This window comes from Sapajus apella, unplaced genomic scaffold (assembly GCF_009761245.1).
Source record: "Sapajus apella isolate SASKATOON/1434 unplaced genomic scaffold, GSC_monkey_1.0 scaffold65, whole genome shotgun sequence".
Taxonomy (NCBI): domain Eukaryota; kingdom Metazoa; phylum Chordata; class Mammalia; order Primates; family Cebidae; genus Sapajus; species Sapajus apella.
The window spans coordinates 2,139,762-2,163,672 of NW_022437005.1; the positions used below are offsets into that span (position 1 = coordinate 2,139,762).

General features: G+C 38.1%; 1 protein-coding gene across 2 annotated transcripts in view; it reads left to right on the forward strand.

Annotated features, from left to right (window-relative positions):
• The window catches only part of MACROD2 (mono-ADP ribosylhydrolase 2), a 2,030,631-nt gene that overhangs the window by 1,215,222 nt on the left and 791,498 nt on the right, over window positions 1–23,911 (forward strand). For both annotated transcript variants that reach the window (XM_032248219.1, XM_032248220.1), the window contains exon 6: window positions 2,175–2,296. In XM_032248219.1, coding sequence (XP_032104110.1) covers window positions 2,175–2,296 — 122 coding nt within the window. The remainder of the gene's footprint in view (window positions 1–2,174; window positions 2,297–23,911) is intronic.

Consider the following 23,911-nt stretch of genomic DNA (forward strand, 5'->3'; position numbering starts at 1 on the left):
TCCCTCCCTCCCTTCCTTCCTTCCTTCCTTCCTTCCTTCCTTCCTTCCTTCCTTCCTTCCTTCTTTCTTTCCTTCTTCTTTCTTTCTTTCTTTCTCTTCCTTCCTTCCTTCCTCCTTCCTTCCTTCCTTCCTTCCTTCCTTCCTTCCTTCCTTCCTTCTTTCTTTCTTTCTTTCTTTCTTTCTTTCTTTCTTTCTTTCTTTCTTTCTTTCTTTCTTTCTTTCTTTCTTTCTTTCTTTCTTTCTTTCTTTCTTTCTTTCTTTCTTTCCCTTCCTTCCTTCCTTCCTTCCCTTCCTTCCTTCCTTCCCTTCCTTCCTTCCTTCCCTTCCTTCCTCCCTCCCTCCCTCCCTCCCTTCCTTCCTTCCTTCCTTCCTTCCTTCCTTCCTTCCTTCCTTCCTTCCTTCCTTCTTTCTTTCTTCGACAGAGTCTTGTTCTGTTGCCTAGGCTGGAGTGCAGTGGGACAATCTCAGCTCATTGCAACCTCCGCCTCCTGGTTCAAGTGATTCTCCGGCCTCAGCCTCCCGAGTAGCTGGGACTACAGGTGTGTGCCACCATGCCCGGCTAACTTTTTATATTTTTAGTAGAGACAGGGTTTCACCGTGTTAGCCAGGATGGTCTCAATCTCCTCACCTCATGTCATGATCCGCCTGCCCTGGATCCCGGAGTGCTGGATTTACAGGTGTCAGCCACTGCGCCCAGTCCAAGATTTTTCTTTTAGTGACTTACTTGCTGCTATTCACATGCTATATGCATTTTTAAACTGTGCCATATTCTTATTTTTGTATACTCTTATTCTTCTGTCATTGTTATCGGAATTGAGTGGTACTGATTAGTCAACACAAATGATTTCATGATAACATTCCAATTATATTAGACTAAATTTGTCTTTGTGATCAAAGTTGATTAGCTGTTGTGACTTACTTACATCAGTGATTCAATTCACCGGTAAGACTGGGAAGCAAGTGTTACAAGGCATTTTCAAGTAAATTTGGTTAAAATGTGGGTTTTTTCTTCTACTCTTTCTTAGAAGAGGACAGTCCTCTTTTTCTATGTTCCTAAAGTTAAAAGTTGATGTATGCATAGTGATTAAAAGAATAGCACAATGGCTTGTTTTGCATATTTAAAAAAATCAAATTTTGTGTTTTCAACATGAGTAGGAGTTGAAAAGTATAGATTGTATTAAAATGTTTGAACATTTTAATACATTAAAAGTAGATAATTAACTATTAACCTGTTAAAATAGATATGAACTATTAACCTATAAAAATAGGTATGAGGCCGGGCACAGTGGCTCACGCCTATAATCCCAGCACTTTGGGAGGCCAAGGCAGGTGGATCACGAGGTCAAGAGATTGAGCCCATCCTGGTCAACATGATGAAACCCCGTCTCTACTAAAAATACAAAAATTAACTGGGCATGGTGGCACGTGCCTGTAGTCTCACTACTCAGGAGACTAAGGCAGGAGAATTGTTTGAACCCAGGAGGTGGAGGTTGCAGTGAGCCGAGATTGTGCCATTGCACTCCAGCCTGGGTAACAAGAGTGAAACTCCGTCTCAAAAAAAACAAAACAAACAAAAAATAAAATAAAATAGGTATGAACATACATACCTTGTATATGTAAGGATTGGTAGGTTACACTTTAAAATTGACAGGAATGTTTTGAAATTATTCTTCTTAAGATTATTACTGATTATTAAAAATGATCTTGGAATTTGTTTTGGAAATGCTCTTCTTTACTGTGTACAATGCCTGAAACTTGTCTTACAAGTAAGCCAGACTAGCATTGGCTCTTCCCTTCCATGTCAATCCAGATATTCATTCTGCAGGCAATTATTCCTCAGTTTGTTTCCCTCCAAGGATTTGTCTTTTTTCCAGGGTGCCAATTACGCACATCTTATACTATAATCTGTGTCACTTGAATCTGACCAAAGTCTATGGAACAATTCACTGGTTAGGTATTCCTTTTCACAATTACCATCTTCATGGGAAATTGCCTACTTTAGAAGGTTGTGCCTTAAGATCTTTTACCAGAGAAATATTTGCATCGCCAATGCATTGCTTAGCTTGCTTGTCTCCAGGCTCTAACACAAATTCCTAAAATAAATAAAGCATTAATGATGTAAAAAGTGAAAAATACCTTGCTTATCCTCTTTTTCCTTCCTTTTGTGTTTACAGATGTCATCCATACTGTAGGACCAATAGCCAGAGGCCATATTAATGGTTCCCACAAGGAAGACCTTGCAAATTGCTATAAATCATCTCTGAAGCTGGTGAAAGAGAATAACATCCGATCAGTTGTAAGTAATTTTATGGTTTTTATTTCTCATTCTTTTTCAGTCTTTACAGTTTAGAAATCTGTCTTGTCTAAAAAGAGATAGGAAACCATTTCCAAACTTTTTAGCACGAACTTTAAGGATCTTAATAGCCTCTTTGGTTACCATGACTCTACTCTTTGGTATGCCATAAATATTTGCTAAATTTTTCATGATGTTTCAGAATTTAAAACTATAAAACCTCAGAACTGGAGTTATCTCATCTGCTTTTTCCTCTTTATTTTGCCCCTTATTTTCCTTTGGAGAAAGTAAATATTATGGTAGTGGCCAGCAGGTTTAAAGAAGGAAAATAGCAAGTGCTGAGTTTGTTATAACAGTGCACATTTAGTATATATTGGTCGTACATTTGTGCATTTTGGAGCTGTGTTTAATCTCTGTCTACATGTATGAATGTGTGCATGCATTCTCATGCTAGCGTCAGACATGATTTATTTGGAGAAAATTACTCTGCATATGGATTTTCACCTGAAGATTGTTATTCTTTTAGATTTATTTTACTCTTCTTAAACTAACACTGTGTAGGTGGTAGCTGGGTATACCCCATCTCTTCTAAGTTTTATCAGTAGACAAAGGGAGTTCAGAAAATGTGGATCTAATCTATTTCATTACCAGTAGGCTGAGATGAAAGGAATTATCTTCTAGCTGGATTTGGAGGTATTTACTCACCTGCTTCTCTTTTGCAACATGTTCTACCTCTATTACATCTCAATTACACCAAGAAAATCAAACTATAGAAAAATACACTGTAAATATCTGATAATAAGTTAATTTGGCTGGAGTTCTTTGGTTATTTTTCCCCCTCACATAGATTATAGCCTTGCTGAAATTGTGGGGCAGAAAAATAGTTAAACACTTGACTTCATAGCAGACCGAAGATATCAGCATTGCTTGATAGTTCACAGAAGTAGTGGTTGTATTATTTGCATGAAGGAACATTGAGAAGCAGATACATTCAGGTAACCTTGGATGGTTGCTATACTTTTTGTTCATGGTTGTAATTATGGGTTTTTCAATGCAACATTGGTGAGTCTGCTTGAAATAAGGAAACTTTTCATGACCTAAATATATAGCACTTTTTAATCTTTGTATAATTATTAACGGAGATGGGTATTTTATTTCTCTCTTTGATTTTCTAAATTTTTTTTTCTAACGGATCAATACATCAGACCCTATTCTCTCTGTGAGGTGAAACCTAAAGTTCAAAGAGAATGGAGCAAAGTTGACCTCACGACCAGTTGGTTAATTTTGTTCTCTATAGGAAAATAAGAAAAATCAAAACAGGTATGCACATTTAGGGAATAATTAAAATTTTGTCAATATGGCTTATTGATTTAAAAAAGCAAAAGGCTGAAGTGCTTGGAAAATGGATATGTAGAGAAGTATCCAACTTGGGAAATATGGATTTTGAGATCTGAAGAGAATTTGCTAGTGAAATCACTGGCATTTCTAATTTGTTTTTAAAAGCCAAGAAAAAGGAAGAACTAAGAAGTTTGTTAGAAACAGTACAAAAATAACACTCAACCTTTTAGTACAGAAAGGGATCTCTAACTCGAATTATCTTAAAACAATCATGTTACTCCACTTGCTGCCATTAGATAAGAAATGGAAGACTTATGGACTAAGTTAGCTTCTTATCAAATGGCATGCAGATGGGCTGAAGTAAAGCTCCGGTAATATTCCAGTCATTCTTTGATAGGAGTTAAATCTACCTTAACATCTTTGATAATTACTTTGAAGGGCCAATTACATATTACTTGAATAAAATGAGCAGGTAATGCTGAATGGAATTCATTCCAATATTAGTCAATAAAAATGGAGATAGAAAATATACAAAATGTGAGAGATGAAATGTTCAACTAAATTGATCATCATGTTCTTGCATGATACTACAGTTGCCATCAAATGTCTTGTCTCTTTTACACATAAAAAAGAAAAATATTTTTCTTTTCTTTCTCCCTCCTTCCTTTTCTTTCTTTCTTGCTTTCTTCCTTTTTCTGGAGTAAATCAGGCTTTCTTCTTTCTATGGAATCTCATCCTCTTGATCACCATTCAATAAATAATAATGCTAATATCATCACATTCTGATTATGTAGATGGAAATGGAAAACTTTTAGAAACATGATTATGACTGGATACATGTTTTATAGTATCAGCTTGAACTTTGTCAACTTATCACGATAGATGGAAGAGGTGGTTGATATAAAAAGCCTGGTTATCAGGATGGAAAATAAACTTAACTTGAACTCATTTATATACATGTCAAAGAGAATTTCTCATAAATCCTTTTATCAGAGTGGCTTAGTGTTTGCTTTGCCACCTATTACTGTGTCACTGTGGACAAGTAATGTCAACATTTTGTAGGTTGGTTTCCACACATAAAGGATCGGTAAATGACTACTGTTATTCGAAGACCTGTCCAGTTCATGAGGCTGTTGTTATAGGGATCAGTTGGGATAATAAGTGTAAGATAATTGGAAGAAGAGAATTCTTTTAAAAGTATTTGGCAATATTACTTCAAATATAAGATGTTTTCACACCTATGGTTTGGCAATTTAAGAAAATACCATTTTCCTTTGATGTCTATTCTGAACACCAGAACTGTAGACATTTACCATGTAATTTCTAGATGTTTCTAAACAACAGGGAAATGTCCAGGAATAAATTAAATATTTAATATGCACCACTTTTCTGCTAAGGTTAAACCAAAGGTTTTAGGATTACAGCACAGGGTCCAACACATAGACTCAGATTCTTATTTTACCAAAAGAATAGATTCTTCAAATATTTTTAATGGATGTAAGACAAACAGTGTGAAAATTTATTTAATAAATATGAATAAGACCTACTGTGTACCATGACATTATCAGTTATCTTCCAAGACATAGAGGATCTAATGGTTATTTTCTAACACAATTTGCCTCAATCTCATGACAACCCAGACAAATAAATGGACAAGATCATCCTATCTATTGTATGACTTGAGAATACTCTGAAGTTCTCTCATCACTTTTAAATATCTTCCCAGAGATGCCTGAAATTCCATAATTAATGAGTAATTTAGGATGTTCAGGCATTGTTCTTTCTCTGCAATTTTCCTTTAAAATGCAAATACCCGTGAGATCAGTAGATAATTAATTTTCTAATACCTTAATATGAAGAAATTTATCAAATTACTTTTCATGTTAACAGGATAAATTAGAGAATGCTAAAAGTACTGAGCACCTTAGCCTGGGGGAGGAGAATTGGAGAAAGGTCTGAAAGGAGATGGAGAAAAACAGAAAAAAGAGTAGGGTATAAATAAATTTCACCTATTTCTCTGTTTTGCTAAGAGGAGATCATTTTTAAATAGTGTAGAGAGAGAAATGTTATAGCCATTTATTTTATACCTAGAAATAAGATACTGATTTGGGTGTCGGATATGTTGTGGATAAAATCTTTTTACTATGAAAAAATACTATATATTGTATTAACTTAGTGGAAAAGTTCATTACATTTCTCTCCTCTATACATTCTTTGTGACAGCTGTTTTTTCATACATATCCACATTTGTTTTAGGTGGTAAAAGAAAAAAAATAATCAACAAATCTAATGGCTCATTTTACAATGGCACTTGTTTTTTATGAATGATCATTTAGTGCTTAATATTGGGAAATATTTCAATATGAGATTTTAATCATGATTCTTCTTCTAATCTTACCATAAATAGTTCTAAGTGAAAAAATACAATCTTTCATGCCTCCTAGATCTAGTCTGTGCAAGTTTCTTATTTCTTCCAAATATTATTCCTTATTTACTCCAGATATTAAAGTCAGTTATTTTTCTTTAACCATGAGTTACCCTTGGACCAAAAAATGTGCATCGATTGGTATTTATATTCTTGACAACCTTGAAATTGTTGATTGCAAGATACGTAAAATTTAAGGCACCGTGAAGAGGATAATTAGTAGTGGAAACTGGAAGTTGGAATAGGGGTAAAGTAAAACCTTAAAAGAAGATCAGGAAGCTACGTATTTTCTCCGTGAACCTTGGGAAAGATAAAGATATTATAGATGTCAAAAAGGAAAAATGACCCAGGTTGAACCCAGGAGCCGAATGCATGTGACCTGAGGTTGAACCCAGAAGCCGAATGCATGTGACCCGAGGAATGCATAGTCAGACCGGTGCAATCAAGCATCTGAATTATGTTGATTTCTAGAGCAAGAGTGTATTCTGAAAAAATTAAAACTACACATAATACATGAAATCCTTGACTAAAACATACAAACAGAAATTGTGTATATTGGTAAAAATCATGGCGAAACTTCAAGGGTGTGTGCAGGGATGAAGACAAGAAAAAATTTCTATTGCTCAGGGCTCGAGAATGAAAAGGCCTGATTTTGTATCCATTATTACCACGCACTGGTGGAGAGGATGACATAGATATTATCTTATGTATCATGCTGTCTTTATTCTTTTTGTTTGTGAGCATAGAAATATTTTGTAATGATTTTAATGTGTTTATCCTGACCTCTATTTCCCTTCTTTTAACATCATGTTCATTTTTTTAAAAAAACTAATCCGTGCCATACAAAAAGGATCACAGTAATTTCTTCTCCTAGCACCAGTTAAAAGGCATAGATTTATATTTGTCCATGACATTAGATATTCAAGAAAACGATTTTCACTGATAAATTATAATGCACCCTGTCTGACATTCTTTGAATGACAACATGTAATAAAGTAGATGTTTTATTTTGAAAAAAAATCATAATCTGAATATAAGCCAGATTTTGCTTAGGTTAAAAATTATTTTCCCCTGAAAATAAATAATAATTGACATGGGAATTTGGTATTTTATGTGATTATGGGCAGACTAATACTTGGGTGTTTGTTTAAATGGTGTGTGCTACCTGTGATTTCCACAAGCATCATGCTGGATGACTTTTTTGAGTGAGAAAACATTGTAAATTTTTGCTGGTAGGAACCACCCAATTTCAATGGGGATCCCTCAGAGCTGACTGATGTTCCATCCATGAGTCAGAGATCTTGTGAAGCAATAGCTTCCAATGGGAAAGATGATGGGCCTACAGCCTCAGTGCTACCTCTAGGCATTGAGGCAATAAGCAGTTTTGGAATTCTGCATTTAGTTGTTTCACTGAGTGTAGGTTTTCATTTTAAGGCGTAGTCAAGTGAATCTTATTTTCTTATACAAGTTCCCTTCTGAGAGGGTTGCCATGGCAATGAGTTCTCAGCCTGAAATTCTTAAATGTTGATTTTATTTCATTATCTGAGTTTCCATTACAGGCCACATCAGTCAATGCAGTTCTCTGTTCAAGAACATGTCTACAGCCTTATGAAGCTGACCCTTTCATTTGGTACCTCCGCTCCTCTGCCTAACTTGGTGTCACCATTTCCCAAACAGCTCTTCATCTCCAAGAACCCTCTTCTACAGGGCTGTCAGTTTGATCTTTTCCAGTTTCCCTTTAGGCAACATCTAGTCTTGGTTCTCACCCATCTCATTTATAAAGGATAATACCAGTTCTCTATGTCTTCCCTAGCTGGGTTTCTAACAGCTGTGTGTCTAATGATACTATTAATAAATAACAAGAGCAAAAGCACTTTTGCATTTGTGCTTCACTCTACAGTTTACAGCAGTACATTCCTATATACATCATCTCATTTATTTTTCAAATTCTCTAACTGCTGCCACCGTTACTTTGATTTAGCCAGTGTGGGAAAAAGCTCACTCAATACTTTTTCTTTCCGCTTTTACCCTACATTACATTTTATAAGATCTCCTCATTGGGCGCAGAGGTACAGAATCTGTTTGTATTATGACAAACAGATTTTGCAGTAGCACAAACCTTCTCATCAGGTTATTGTTATTGGGGGTGACAAGTGACAGGACAGGCAGCAGAAGCATGGAGGAGGGAAGGGATGGAGTGATAGTAAATTCACAGGTTGTGCCTTGGAAACAGATAGTTGTATGACCAAACCCACGTGGACACATTCTACACAATTGTGTCTTCTGGTGGCCACAGCAGAGAGATGATTTGAGTTAGAGGGGTGAATGAGATCAATCACTGAGCCATGAGCTATAGTAATAAGAATAGTGAATGTTTCTGAACTCCCACGTGGTGCCACGCACTGTGTTTTAGTCATTAATTCTCAAAACAATCCGGAGTTAGAAAATGTGGTTTCTTCCATCTTACAGGTGAGGAATATGCACCAGAAGGAAACTGCCTTCCCTATGGTTCAATTTCTCATCCTAGGATGTAAGCCAAAACCAAGCTGATGCATACTGCGATTCTGTTTCTCCACTAGCTAAGCATTGCGTTGACGTCCATAACTTCATGCATTCTGCAGGCTATTACACTAACTTGCAGTCTGTAGGCTGGACCTGTATTACTACAGGTCTCACCTCAAGTGAGGTAAGGTCTGATCTTGAACTAAAAGTGGAGGTGGGATTTAAACTGAGGTGTTTTAAATCTAGTGGCTTAAGCCACTGTGCAGTTCCATTTACATTTCCTCCATTGTTAGGTGCCTTTTTTTATTTTTTGTCTAAACCAGTGGTTCTCAGTGGGTGTAGCACTGCCCTCTAGGGACCATTTTTCGAGGGTAGTTTTGGGTAATGACAACAACTAGTGGGTACAAGAAGCATTTTGTGGGCAGGGACAGAGATGTGACATGTGGTCTGGCCAAGCCCTCATAGTAAAAACTGTCCCTCCTCCCACACAATGTTTTAATGTTTTGCCAGACAGTCATATAAGTAAATAGCTATTTATAAACAACAACACACATCAAAACAAATCCTCTCTGTCTTTTTGTTTTCACTATACTGCACTACCATGAAAATTAAAGGAAGCTTGTACTTAGTTTGCTTAGAACTTTACCTAGAGTGCTGAGAAAATTATGCTACAGATGGCCATGCCTCTGCAGCAGGAGACTTTGTCACACCTGTCTGAGTCTACATTTATAGATTTTTTTTTGTAGTGATTCTACAAATTTTTTTTTGTAGTGATAGCGAAGCAAATACCTCCCTACTTCATGGCACGATCAAGTGTAGCCATGCCCTTGTCTTTACATGTTGAAAATAGAATTTTACTATTAATCCTTGCATTTTAAATCATTTTTATATCACACTTATGGTACTCTATTGATTTTTTTAAATTGATGTGTTGTTTTCATTTGGCATCCCTTGGGAGCAGACCCTGAGCCAAGGTGTTGTATGCACATGCTTTCTATGGGAGGCGATGACAAGGAGCAGTGCAGAGGAGTGGCAATGTGAGGAAGGGACGGAAAAGCAGCCAGGAGGAGTGGGAGGGTTACAAGTTGGCACTGTGGACAGGTGGGGCTCTGTCTTGCTGGGGAGCTCTGGGCAAACACGTAGAACATGCGTAGAAGTGGTCCCATCTGAGGGAGGAGAAAAGCTAGACTATTTATCTTCCCCTTTCATCAGCTGGTTGAGGACTGCTCCTGGGTCATTACCTCCCCAGCAATTCTTATCTGACCCCTTGGGTAGGCAGAGGGGAAAACCTCAGGCAGAGAGTGACTGCAAGGGTATTTGCTAGAAGATGCTATGGATGGGCATGTGCTAGAATGATGAGAACTGGGCAGATATGGGTGGGGCACTGACACCTGTTTCATGTGTGTGGATGAGTGTTAATATTTAAAAATGTCATTTCTGCATAGCAAGAGGACTTTACAAAATGTTTGTTATAAAAAGGGTTTGCTGAACATGATAGAATTAAGAGTACTGGTTTAAGTTAAACAGAGTTTCTAATAGAGCAAAGCTACGTTCAATATGTTAAACACAGATTGCCCAAAGATTTTTATTCTTGATATTAGGCATCCAAATTCTCTGTTTCTTTAAGCATAGCATGATATAGGTGTCATAAAAATGGTAATTGATATGGCTGGTGTTATAACCTATAGAATGCATGGACTTATAAAAGTGAATGTAATACTTAGGCAGTAGAAAACAATATCACATATTGGGTCACCTTAAAGTTTTTTCAAGATCTCATAAACCTAAACCTTGGTTCATCATGCAAATTACGGAAAAGTTGGCCACCCAAGAATGGATGCATGTAAGGTTATTCGTCGATTAGAAGACACATATTAGAGGTGAGCAATTTAAATAGGAGTTTACCTTTGATTTTATTGTAATATAAAGATTCTTTCAAATTATGTGTTCTTTCAGTGATCTGAGAAACATATTGTCTTATATTTCCTTCAGAAATCTTCCTATAGGACCATGATCAGGTCTCTTTGTAAGGGTGTCTGAAACTTTTTGCTTCATCTCATCTACAATTTGAAAGAACTATTTTTAGTCACTTGTGTATTCTGCAGTTGTGAGTCTAGTAGCAAGACCAAGAAAACTATATTTAAAATGAAAGTACAAAACATCTCAATCTGGCTGGATTTGCCAACATAATTATTTTCCGTTCTTTTATTGGGCTAGGGAACATTCTCAGGAAAATCATTACTGGTTTCTACAGCAGTGTCTTCCAGAGGAAATACTGGCCTAGCACACTGTCAAAGAGAGTATATTACAGTGAAATTTGTATAGAAACAGTAAACAGATTTGCAATGCAAGCTCTCATCTTGAGTGCTTTATTTTTCCCTGACCTGAGCAGCAGTTATTAGATGACTGTATCAGGAGGAAATAGTCAATTCAAGACACGGACCACAGAGTCCCAAGCCTGACATTCGGTTTGAACAATTGGGCAATTTTGGCATATATCTAGAGGGTTAATAGCATAGAGCAAAGGCAATGGCTTTAAACCGAACATTTTTTCTTGCAAATGTTCAGATTTGTTTTTTTTAGGGGAGCAATTTCCATGTATGGAATCTAAGCTATTCTTAAGCTGTTGAACTGAGAGACCAAAGGAGCAAAAACAAATAGATAAAAATTTTAAAATAAAAGTAAATCTGTCAGTGGGAAGAAAGCTTCCTTGACTTGTTTATGTACAATTCAATGGAATTGCTAACAGGATTTTTTTAATGGAAAACATGTCACAGATTGAGCTCAAGCTGCACTTTAGCTATTTGTTTGTTTTATACACACACAAACATACCCTTCAAAAAATGTGCAAAAGTGAAATATTTTCTTTCCTGGAGGTCTTATCAAAGTGTTATAGTTTGTGTTTATGATTATGAATTAAGTTCAGCAGTATATTAAACACCTAGATTTTAGCCCAAATGAGCTGAGTAATTTCAGTTCAGTCTCTCTGTCTCTTCTGAGCCCATGTTCTGAAAATTTCCCTCTTACAAGTATACTAGCAGGTAAGCTATCCCAGAGGATCCACAACAGAAAAGCCTATAGACCAAATTTAGAGGAATGACTCACAATGACTCAAGAAGAAAGAAGCCAGGAGACAGAGAGAACTAGGTTAACACCCTTAGACTAGGTGTCAAATGAGTGGAAGAACATCGTTTTCTGGTTATGCTGTGTTTGAATGCTCTGTCTCTTCACCATCTCCACTCTCTCAACGGTGGTGTGGTTATGAGGACCATAGCTGAGGTTCGAACAAGGAAGCCTGGTAGACAGTGAGTGCCTGGGACCCAATACACACACGTGCTCTATCAGAAAGACACAGGGCGAGTGCAGCTGACCATTATCTCATCAGTTTTTTGGTGAACAGCAGGGGATTTTGCCTCCATTTGTATGTCAGAGCAGATGTCAGGCCAAATGAGACTATGATGAGTATCGCCAGTGGAGGTTAATTTGAGGATAACATTGCTGTCACTATGGAGGTGACAAGATTCATGCTTATGACCTGGTCTTACCATTCTTTTCTATTTTGAAATAAAAATTTTGTTTGTTCCATCCTCTTTATCACATAGCATGTCTTAAAGGTTACTTAGTACCGCGTTTAACACAATTCTATGAATCCTGCCTATATCTCAAAATTGACTTTCTTAATTATTAACAACACTTAACACATGAGTTATGTACCCCATTTGTTTTTCTTTTCTGCTATAGAATAGTTGAATATTCTCAAATAATACAGCAAGCACAGTACACTTTTTGTATAAAATGGGATGACAGCTGAGTGTGGTGGTGCATGCCTGTAGTCCTAGCTACTCAAGAGGCTGAGACAGGAGGATTGCTTGAGCTTAGGAACTCAAGGCTGCAGTGAGTTATGATCGTACCACTGCACTACAGCCTCAGTGACAGAGTGAGACCCAGAGACCCAGAATTAGAAGGAGGAGGAGGAGGAGGAGGAGGAGGAGGAGGAGGAGGAGGAGGAAAATGGCATAACATATATCAGTAACTGATCATTTTAACAGGGTGATGGGCAGGTCCTGTGTATGGACTGAATTGTGTGTCCCATCAAAATTCATACATTAAATCTCTAACCCCCAATGTGATGCTATGTAGACATGAGACCTTTGGGAGGTGAGTAGACTTAAATGAGCTGATGAGGATGGGGCTCTGAAGGTGGAATTACTGCTGTGATAAGAAGAGACGTCAGAGGACTTGCTTCCTCTCACTCTTGGCTTCTCAAGGATACAGCTAGAAGACAGCCATCTGAAAGACAGGAAGAGAACCCTCACAGGGGAACAGAATTGTTTAGAACCTTATTCTTATGCTTTCCAACCTCCAGAACTGTGAGAAATAATAGATTCCTGTTGTTTAAGCCTCCTGGTCTAACGTATTTTGTTAAGACATCTAGAGCTGTTAAATGCAGTGGGTATGCCGGCATTCATTATACTGTTCCAACTCTTCGTGTATGTTAGAAATTTTCCATAACAAAGCAAACTTAAATGTTTAAATATGTAAACTAATGATAAATTATAACAGTAGTATGTACTTCCTAGGATTATTGTGAGGCTGTAATGAAGCAATATTTGTAAAGTGCTCAGTAGATTCCATAGTTCATTAAAAGTAATTTACCTGACATATATGTTTTAAGCAACTATCACGTTTCAATCACTGATCAAAGTACTTGGGATATATCTGCCCTTGCTGAGCTTGCATTCTACCAGTTGCAGTTTTCATTATTGTTATTAGATGGAGTCACGTCATTTTTAGATGCTGTGACTTTCATTATTATTACAGTTTTAGGCAATTATCTCATTACCATTGCATTTTTTTAAATTTTGTGATTTCTGAATCTTTGAAAAGCTAAGAACTGAGTAGAGATCCAGCAAGTGGCAATTCAGTGACGTAGTAATAATACAACCCTCAGTTAGCATGCACCCATAAAGACAGACGACTATGTAACCAGGCCTGTAAGGAATACACATCTGCTATTGCTGAAGATCAGGTTTTATTGGGCAGTATAATGAATCAGTCAGGAAGCTGTCCTGTGGAACGAGTGAAACATACCACTACATAAAGTCTTCAAAACAAAGAAAACCCAGAAACAACTTCTCAAGCATTTGATGTTTTTCTATGTAAAAAAATAGATATTTAGGATATTGGTGTAATAAAAAGGAATAGCTAGAATCTATGCTAAATACTTTACATTCCTTGGGCTGTTTGGCTACCACAGGGAAACGGGAACTCATAGAAAATGTGGTCAGAAGCATGAAGAAGGAATAGGTGACATATTCTGTTTCTCAAAATAGAACCAATTCTCCATTAGGTTCGTGCTTTATTTTTTTTTCCATCAACAAAATGCAACTAGATTCTCCAAGACATGTATTAACAATATGAAAGAAAAGATACTAACTTTGTAGTGGAGAAACCAAGCAGATACCACCATAATCAAGAGATCAAGATTAAGATCATAAGTAATGAGATATGTCAACATTATGAGCCTCTTGGTTTAATGGATTAAGAAGGATATTACACCATTGCTGTGGTATTCTTGCCATAGCCACAGTGCAATCATAATCGTAGTCTAATCATGGGAAACCATAGGCAGAGCTCCAAAGAGGGACATTCAACAAAATAGGTAATTAATACTCTTCAAAAAAACGGTCAAGATCATAAAAGAAAATGAAAAGCTAGATTAATTCTTCTCATATTGTTATGGCATATTACATTAATTGTTTTTAAAGTGTTAAACCAGCCATACATTCTAGGATAAACCTCATTTAGTTGCATCATGTAATTCATAATTATTTTTATATGCTGTTAGATTATTTTTATATAATAAGTATTTGAGAATTTTTGCATCTATATTATAAGAGACATTGGTCTTCAGTTTGCCTTTATTGTGATGTCTTTGTTTTTGGTACCATAGAATAACTTGAGAAGTGTTATCTCCTCCTCTGTTTTTTCAGAGAGTTTGTGAAGCATTGGCATCATTAAATGTTTGGAGGTAGACTAAATAACTTTTTAAGCTATCATAAGAAAACATGTACTTAGCTCATATTTGTGTTGTCTAATACATGGCCAAGAAACAGGAAATAGTGCTACTTTATTAAAAACGTAAAAATTAGAAATTCCTAGCACATGCATTTTGATGCGCAGATGTTACTATTTCACAGCTACTTTGCAAAGTTTTCAGGTTGTCCTTCTCAGAAAACACTCTGGGATGCAGGTTAACATGCAGGAGGCTAAATGGGAATGCTTTTCAATCAATATCTGCAGAAGGGAAGAAGGAAGCAGACTTGGCAGAGGGGGAAGTCACGTGATGATGTAGTGTTGATGGAGCATCTGGTGACCCTATTTGGAGGACTAAAGCTGAGGGGATTGTTTCAAAATAGTTCCAGGTTGGTGTGAGGAGTCTAGATCTTCTCATACAACCAGTTATTGGATGCAGGCTGCACCTAGGAAGGGGTGTGATCTTGGAGTCAGTAGCTCCCCTCAGTCAAGGGTCACTTTTGGAAAGGGCTGGCAGCTGAGGGCCGTCTGCTGGCAACATTCCTTGAAGTGGGGGCTCTTTCCTGCCCAGAGTCTGGGTGGTACATCACAGCACAAAATGGGATTCTTAAACTGAGCGTGATCCTGCTCCAAAGCCCAATGTATTTGACAGTAATATACTCTCTCTTGGATTTGGGTTAAAAGTGAATGGCTCTAGGAAAATAAGAATTGAGGCAAAATACCTTGCTTTTTAAAGGAAAGCAGATGAAAAGGGTAGTAGACTGAGAATTCTGTATTTACTGGTCAGAGCAGAGGCATTTTGATCTACCTGCTTGTAATAGAATTGCAGGAAAGAGTCTTTATTTTTTTTGGTTACCTGGCTCATTTGCAGAAATAACACACACACACATACACAGACACACACACACACACACACACACACACACACACGCACAGAGATGCATGCAGGTCAATATATATGCATATCTTTTTTTTTTTTTTTTTTTTTTTGAGTCAGAGTTTCGCTCTTGTTCCGCAGGCTGGAGTGCAATGGCGCGATCTCGGCTCACCACAACCTCCGCCTCCTGGGTTCAGGCAATTCTCCTGCCTCAGCCTCCTGAGTAGCTGGGACTACAGGCACGTGCCACCATGCCCAGCTGATTTTTTGTATTTTTAGTAGAGACGGGGTTTCACCATGTTGACCAGGATGGTCTCGACCTCTTGACCTCGTGATCCACCCGCCTCGGCCTCCCAAAGTGCTGGGATTACAGGCGTGAGCCACCGCGCCCGGCGCCTATCTTAAATAAATATGTGGTGGGGCCAGCTTGTACTGGCTTATGAGAGCTGATTGTTTAAATGTCAAGAATTTTGTCAGCTGATTATTAAAACACAGCCTTTATTAAAAATTAAATTACATAAACTTACAATTTAATGTTATATTAAATACAAAGATAATAAGTACTCAGTATGCATCAATTCCTAATTAATACATTTTACTATTACCTATGCTCTTTGGTTTATTTATGTCTATTATACTTATATGGTGGAAATACTATATAATGGTGAATTTCTTTGCATCCTTTCCAATTCCATGTTCCGTGACATCTTATAAGCAGTATAAAATTTTCCATGGTGAGACGATTTATATGGCAGTAATCAACAAATGCTAAAAATCAGGTCTTGATATACCATTTTGCTGGTTAACACAACTTAAGAAATCTTGTCAGTGCTATAAATATTAGAGAAAAAGCACGCTAGCCTTAGCAAAGTGATCATATTATTACTCATTGTATAGCAACATCAAAACAGAATCTGATAATTTCATGCATAAGCGATGGTTTTTGTACCTGGACAGCGGGGATCCCAAGGGAAGGCTGTCAGCCGCCTAGTTTGGGCCTGGAGGCGTGGGAGACTGAGGCGGGGACTGCTAGTTGGTTTGAGGCCCCACTGCTTCCCGGATTGCTGTTGTTTATGGTTGAATATGCAGACACTTCCTTTCCCTCTCACCACTATGAGTACATAATTCTGGAAGTTATGGTTTGGCCAAAAGGCATAGTATTCCTAGAGAAAGGAGTTCCAATAGCTTTCCCTGCTAAAAGATCTCAGGGTCTGATTTTACTTTTGATATTAGGAATTTTACCTAACTCAACGCTAGTATATAACATTTTTTGAAATTATGGGTAATTAAAAACTCTCTTATTTTAAACACTGGTAAAGGCACGCTCTGCAAACATTTCTCTGTCTGCATTACCTAAAATTTAATGTATCAGGCAAATGATACAAATTAGGCACACATTTGCCAATATTTTAAATTAGGCTGCTGGTTTATTTGCATGCATTTGTTACTATAACTTATTATTTATGAGAGTTATTTCAAAATTCAAGATCAGCAGAACTCTCCATAAAATTATATATCTGTGGCTTTATCACCAAAACATAACATCATAGACTTGCTGTAAATAATTCAGAGATGTGCTGTAACCATTCACTATGATAGTGTTAACATGAGACATGCAGAATTTGCATTTGAAATGGATAATTCCATATTTATTTCATGCTTTCATTTATTTTACACATTTAACTGCTTTGATTTAAATGGAAGGAGAATCCTTCCTCAAAATTCAATCTCAGCTGTCTTCTTTTCAGGTTGATGGTTGATTTATTTCAGATTACAAATCCTGGTTCAACATAAGGATGATGACATATTGCAGCAATACCTTCCTCTTGCTTGAAATGAGAAAATATATTTACTAGTTTTCTATAACAAGTAAAGGGGATGCTGTTCTGACACCCAATATGTATTTATAGTATTTCTATTAGAAAAAAACCCCAGGAACTAATTATGAGGCAAGGCACTGGCAATTCTATTGTTCTATTCAAATAACTGTGTGGCAACACTTCCAATTTTAACAAATTTGGCTTAAATAATGATGCAATGATACCCCTCAGGTTTCAAATTCACAGTCCCTTATAGTTTTTAAAATTTATGATGTTGAGAAAGTGATATGCATTCAGTGGAAACTGTACTTCAAGTACCTATGCAACCATTCTGTTTTTCACTTTCAGAACAGTATTCAATAAATTACATGATATATTTCACACTAAATTATAAGCTAGGCTTTTTGTGAGATGATTTTGCTCAACTGCCAGCTAATGTAAGTTTTCTGAGCACATTTAAGATAGACTAGGCTAAGCTGTTATGTTTGATAGGTTAGGTGTATTAAATGCATTTTCAACTTACCATGGGTTTATCGGGATGTAGTCTTATCCTAAGTTGAGGAACATCCAGATTTGTATTTTTCTAACAGCCTATGCTGTGGGCAAATTTAAAGACACTGTGCTTTGGGACAAATTAAGAAGCATTTTGAAGAATTGGATACTTCAGCTTTAGATAATACTGTGCCTCTTTTTAAAATAACTCATATGTGATGGCATGAGTAGAAGTGTCCAGATGTAAGGAACCGCAGGCTAGAATCACATCCTGAATCAATCTAAAGAATGACAGAAACATATGCTTTTAATGCTAGTAAATCATCGTATCCCAATGTCAAAGCTATTACTACAATTTAAGTTCAATCTCTTTGGAAAATTTCTGTTAGTATATTGGTATTCTGGTGAGCATATCATTACACCATTAACATAGTGAAGAGGGTGCTCATACATGAATGTAAATGTGAGTCTGTGTGTGTGTGTGTGTGTGTGTGTGTGTGTGTGTGTGTGTGCTGTGTATCCACATCCCTTCTTTCCCCTTAGCTACCAAACCTGAGTTTTTTGGGGGGGCCAGCGTTCCATGCCTTTATAACATTCTGATGTTGATGTGGTTTTATAATACCTTTGTAGTGTCACAGAGAGGTGACCTAGAAATCTGAAAACTAATATTTGAGTTTTGAAACCTTTCTAATTAACTGCTGCGTAGGTCCATCTGTTTTTTTTTTTTCAATGAAATAAGGAAAACAAGATCTTCCCTAGGCCACCAGGGCACATCTCTACCAAACTCTCTTAGGGCTGCTCTCTGTGACCGCCCTGGTGTGACCCTCAAGCAGTCCTCCCTGCATCTCTTTGTGTTTACCTCACTTGAGCTCACTGAAGTACTTGACACTTGTGGTCATTCCCTGAGGATGCTTGCCTCAGCTTCCAGGACACCACTCTCCTCCCTTTCTTCCTTCCTGCTTGGCCATTTCTTCCCAATTATCTTCATAGCCATCTCTGGCTCAACCCTCTGTGATCCCTTTGTTCACCTTCTGCTCTTGGACAGCAATATATCTTTACTTACCAGTCCCAGTCAAACCCTAACACTGGTGCTATAGGGGCTTCAGTGACCACGTGTCCCTGATTCCCAAATTATGGCTCAGCTAAGACCTCTGTCTTGATCTGCATTACTGGATATCCAACTACCTGGTGGAAAATTCCATTGCATGCTCCACAGACCCCTCAGTCTCAGTGTATCTAAGGCAACGCGCTTGGAGTCCTGTAGCTAATGCCATTGTGCATGTCACTGACATGAATCTTGTCATGCAGTCAGAAATTCAGGAGCTGTTCTATTCTCTCTGCCTTGACCCCCCCCCTTCTAGTCAGTCAGCTCTTGCAGTCCTTTAGACGCCCCCTCCACTAATAACTCTCATATTCTTTGTTTTAGCTTCTGTTCTCTCTGAAGCAGGCCCTGAGAATGAGACAAGTACTTGGGTACAAGAAATTTATTTAGTAGTTGATTTTTTCTAGGAAGCTCCATGAGGGAGTAGGGTAATGAGACAGGGAAGGAGAAAAGCAATCAAGACTGTGTCAATAACCAGGTGATTGCTTATGGCAACTGGACCACAGTTTAGCTGGGGAACTTCTATTTTTATTTTTTTGAGATGGAGTTTTGCCCTTATTGCCCAGGCTGGAGTTCAGTGGTGTGATCTCAGCTCACTGCAACCTCCACCTCCCAGGTTCAAGCAATTCTCCTGCCTCAGCCTCTCGTGTAGCTGGGATTACAGACATGTGTCACTACGCCTGGCTAATTTTGTATTTTTTTTTTTTTAAGTAGAGATGGGGTATCTTCATGTTGGTCAGGCTGGTCTCAAACTCCAGATCTCAGGTGATCCGCCCACCTCGGCCTCTCAAGTGCTGGGATTATAGGTGTGAGCCACTGCGCCTGGCCAGCTGGGGAACTTCTGAGAAGGCATGTGGGAGTTGCTTCAGAATGGCCCAGCCAAAGGGCAAGGACACCGAGGTATTTGTCTACCAAACCCCCACCGCCTCCTTGGTGGTGGTCTGCCTCTTGCATAGCTAACACCTTGAGCCAGTGAGCACCCTCAGGCAGTCTCAGGAGGTTATCTGTGGTAATGGGAATAGTCTGCAGGGGATCTCTGGGAAGGCCAGGAGCAGGGGACAGCCTAAGAGCCTCTGTGGCACTGTCCTCTCTGCTCCATCCCAGCTACCATTTTCCGTCATTTATCAGCTAAACCACTGAACTGGTCTTTTTGAGGCTTTAAGGTTTTAAAAATTTTATTGTAACTTTTTGTACATCCTGCCAGGAAGAGTTACACATGCACCTGACCATAGCATATACTCCTTGCCTCTGATTAGAGAGCTTAGAAGCTCCCCATGGTTTTCAGGATGAAGCCTGATTACCTTAGCGTGTGCTTCCCAATATGCCAGGGCACCCAGGGCTCCACAGCAATCACATGGGGGTTGGACAGGATACTGTAACAGTTGAAAAAATATATAGTGATTTGACATCTGTTGGACATCCTGGTAACCAATAGCTTCAAGGTAGCCTACAGTTTCAAAATTAGATCATACAACATTTCTTTTCATGATGCCACATTATTTCCAAGCTGGGATTCTGACTATTGCTGTGATTAAAAAGCATATGCAGAGTGATAATCCATGTGGAAAAGGAAACAGGGGCGGCAGGGGCCCACCTGGTTCTAAGGGTTGAGGATTTGTACAGCGCCAACAGGACCATCATCCCATTACCAAATAATTGTGGTTATTTAAGACTGAAATAAAAATATTGTTTTTCCCTTTAATTTGTGTCTGTGACTTTTAAAAATAGGTACTGAGTTGTTCGTATTTAAACCCTTACTACATTGTTTGGACTTACCTACTTAAGAAAAGAAATTTTTAAGGAATTTCTTTACCTAAGGCCCTGGCCACTACTCTCTTATGCTTCATCTGCTTCCCCTCTAAAATACAATTTTATTTACTGGAAGGTCCAGGAAGGTCATCATGCCTTTAGAACAGCACAGACCATTCCATCTGCCAAGGTGACCTTCCTCATCTCCCCTCCTCCTTCACTAGCCCTACACCCCACAACTTAAGGAGTGCTTTTATTAGAATGAGTCTCTGATTAGGGCTTTTTGCCTCAGGTATTATTTAGATGCCTCTGTGTCAGCACAGCCTCTTGTATACAGCTTTTGTGTGGCACTATTCTTACTAGACCCTCACTGGTGATTGACTTGTCTTTCTGCCATACTGGTCCACGATTTTTCATGAGCTCCATCAGCACACATGTTGCATTGACTTTGACTTTGCTGGCATTTTTTAAATTGGGATTATGTCAATTTAACTTATGATTAATTAGCATGAGTACCTAAGATGGTATTATAGATTCTTGAAAAACAGTGAACATGTAAGTCAAAGGACTGAAAAAAATGTAAGAATGTATATGAAATAATAAACTTTTACTCTTTTTCTTCTTATCATTTTGACATTTTATGTTGTGATTTTCTGTGCATATGCCACAGGACCTTTGCATATGTCATCCTCTGGGTTTAGGAGGACTTTTCCTCCCCCCTTCACCTGCATTATCTGCCTCCCCTTATCATTTGGATCTCAGCTCTGTCTTCTCTTCCCTGGGAAAATTTTTAAATTTATATTTGTATGTTTATTTGAATAATTTTCATTTTCCTCTCTAGTTCATGAGGGTAGGGACAAGGTCTTCCCTGATAATTATTGGATCCATAATTGAGTATATTGCCTAACATGTAGCAAGCATTCAGTAAATGTTCGTAGAATGAATGTGGTGTGAATAAATGAATGTTTAATCTATGAAAGCTTCATATTTGTATCAAGACCTGATGACTACTCTGAAGCAGTGGGGTATAGCTTTTTCAAGAGAGAGTAGGAATGTTGTCTTCACTGTTAGAACAGAAGACATTTAGGCAAGGGCCAGCAGGGAATGGAATTTTAATTTCAAGCTGGAAAGAAATTGAGAACCATCTTAAGATTGTGAAAAAAAGGGGAAGGGGTCAGATGATCAAAACTGGGCTGAATGGAACATAGAAAGTTCTATTTATTTAACCACTTGCAATATTTCACTTCAAAATGGATTCCCTGCCACTGAAAAGCTGCCATGTTTTCATTCGCTGGAATGTGATGAGGTTAGATAAATGGTAAAGCCATGTCTTTGTTCATTCTTCAGTTAGAAAGCCTCAGCCTTAAATGCTCCCCAGTGCAAATTCTCACTGAATAAACATGGAGTGTATTGTTTTACAACATGCTGCTCAATGAAATTGCAGCACATTTGGTGCTGCTGAGCATTTCAGGATGAGGAGGCAGAAAACAACAACAGCAAAAAACCCATGAAACAAATCGCATCCGCTACACTCCTTAATGGAGGACCTGGGTGTAAGTTGCATCAACTTCGGAGAACACTCATTCACTGCAAAGGTTTGGGAATATCCGATTTAGGTATAATCACCTTGTTCTCGATTATATTTTATTAATATTTCTTTCCCTCCCCCTTTCCTCTGGTGTTATCTTTGTTTTTATCTTTATTTTCCAAATGACTAGCTGAAAAGAAAAACAGCGAATCAGTGCTCACCTGCTATTTTTTCAATTTTGAGAGACTTAATCAAGTTACTATTTTAAATGTTTAAATTGAGAAAATTCCAGGTAACAACTAAAAAAATGTAACTACCTACCACACAGTTAATTGATACTTCTGAATTGCGACTGTTTGAGGTTGATAAGCCCCATGCATGAATTCCTCAGAAGACAGTAGACAAGAAAAATAATTAGCTAGTGTTTTGTAAGGAGGAACATAAATGGCATCCTTGTGGCCCTAGCTAACTTTGACAATTTAGTCTGATTTCAAAATTCAGTCATTTGAGATATTTCGTATTATGTAGATTATAGGTACCATGTGAACAAAGGGCTAGGGTAAGGATTGTTCTATGACATGTATTTCAGTGAACTAATTTTGAGCAGATATACGAGGCTTCTGTTTTATGTGTACCTATAAGCATTTTACAAAACAATTGCATACATATTGCTAATTAAATAAATTCATCTCAAAATTTGATACAAATTCAATCAAGTGTGAGATGTAGAAGAAGCATCTAGTTCAATCCTGTACCAGTCAGAATAGCCTAAGTCACACTGAAGTGGCGAGTGACCTCAGCACTTCAGCAGCTTACAGCCACAAAGATTGAGTTCTTACTCAGGCCAGATGTCCACAGAGGCAGCTCCAGCTCCACGACACATCACCTTCACTTTGGGACCCACTGACAGAGCTGTCTCTCCCTCTGGAACTGTTGCTTGTCACAACAGTGAGAGAGAGAAGTTGGCTCTTAAAGCTACACATGGCTTCCTGTCACATTTCATTGACTAGAACAGGTCATACGATCATACCTACATTGAACAGGACAGGGAGACAAGGAGGAATAATCCTCCCTCAGGCAAAAGGTGCCAAATACCTGTGATTAGTCTACCACTCACTCCTTCATATTTTGGATAGGATAAAAGTCACCAGAAGGATTAAGCAGCTTGGCCAAGATCATTTGCAAAGCTGGGATTGGACCCACATTCCTGTTACCCACTACATCCAATGTCTCCTTGTATGCAAACTTGTGCGCACGCCATGGCATCCACAGACTCACCAGAGAAGGATGCCACCTGCAGAGCCAGCTGCTCACCAGGGCCTGGCTTGCATCATGGAATCACTCTGATGGGAATATCATATTAGCCCCTTGACTCTGTAGGTCCAAACTTTGCCCCTGTTAAAAGTCTTCTGTATCGTGGTTGTTCTAGTTAATGAAACGTGACAGTCAGGATTCAGTCATGGAGGCAGAACCATACAAATTTTGGTGCAAGGAATTTATTATAGGAATTAGGACTTAAACCATGTGGGAGGAGCTGGGAAAATGAAGAAACGAGAGAAGTTGAAGGCTCAGAGGTATCCACAAACCAGCTACTTTGATGTGCCAAGTATGTTCGGTCATCAAAATAGGACAGAAAAGGGAAGGTTGTTGGGTGTCCAGTGGGATGCTGGGCTTGGGTGTGGCTATCGCTGCTGTAGGATCACCGCTAAGTGTTTAGGTAATGCCTGTGGTGGCTTTTGCACTATGACA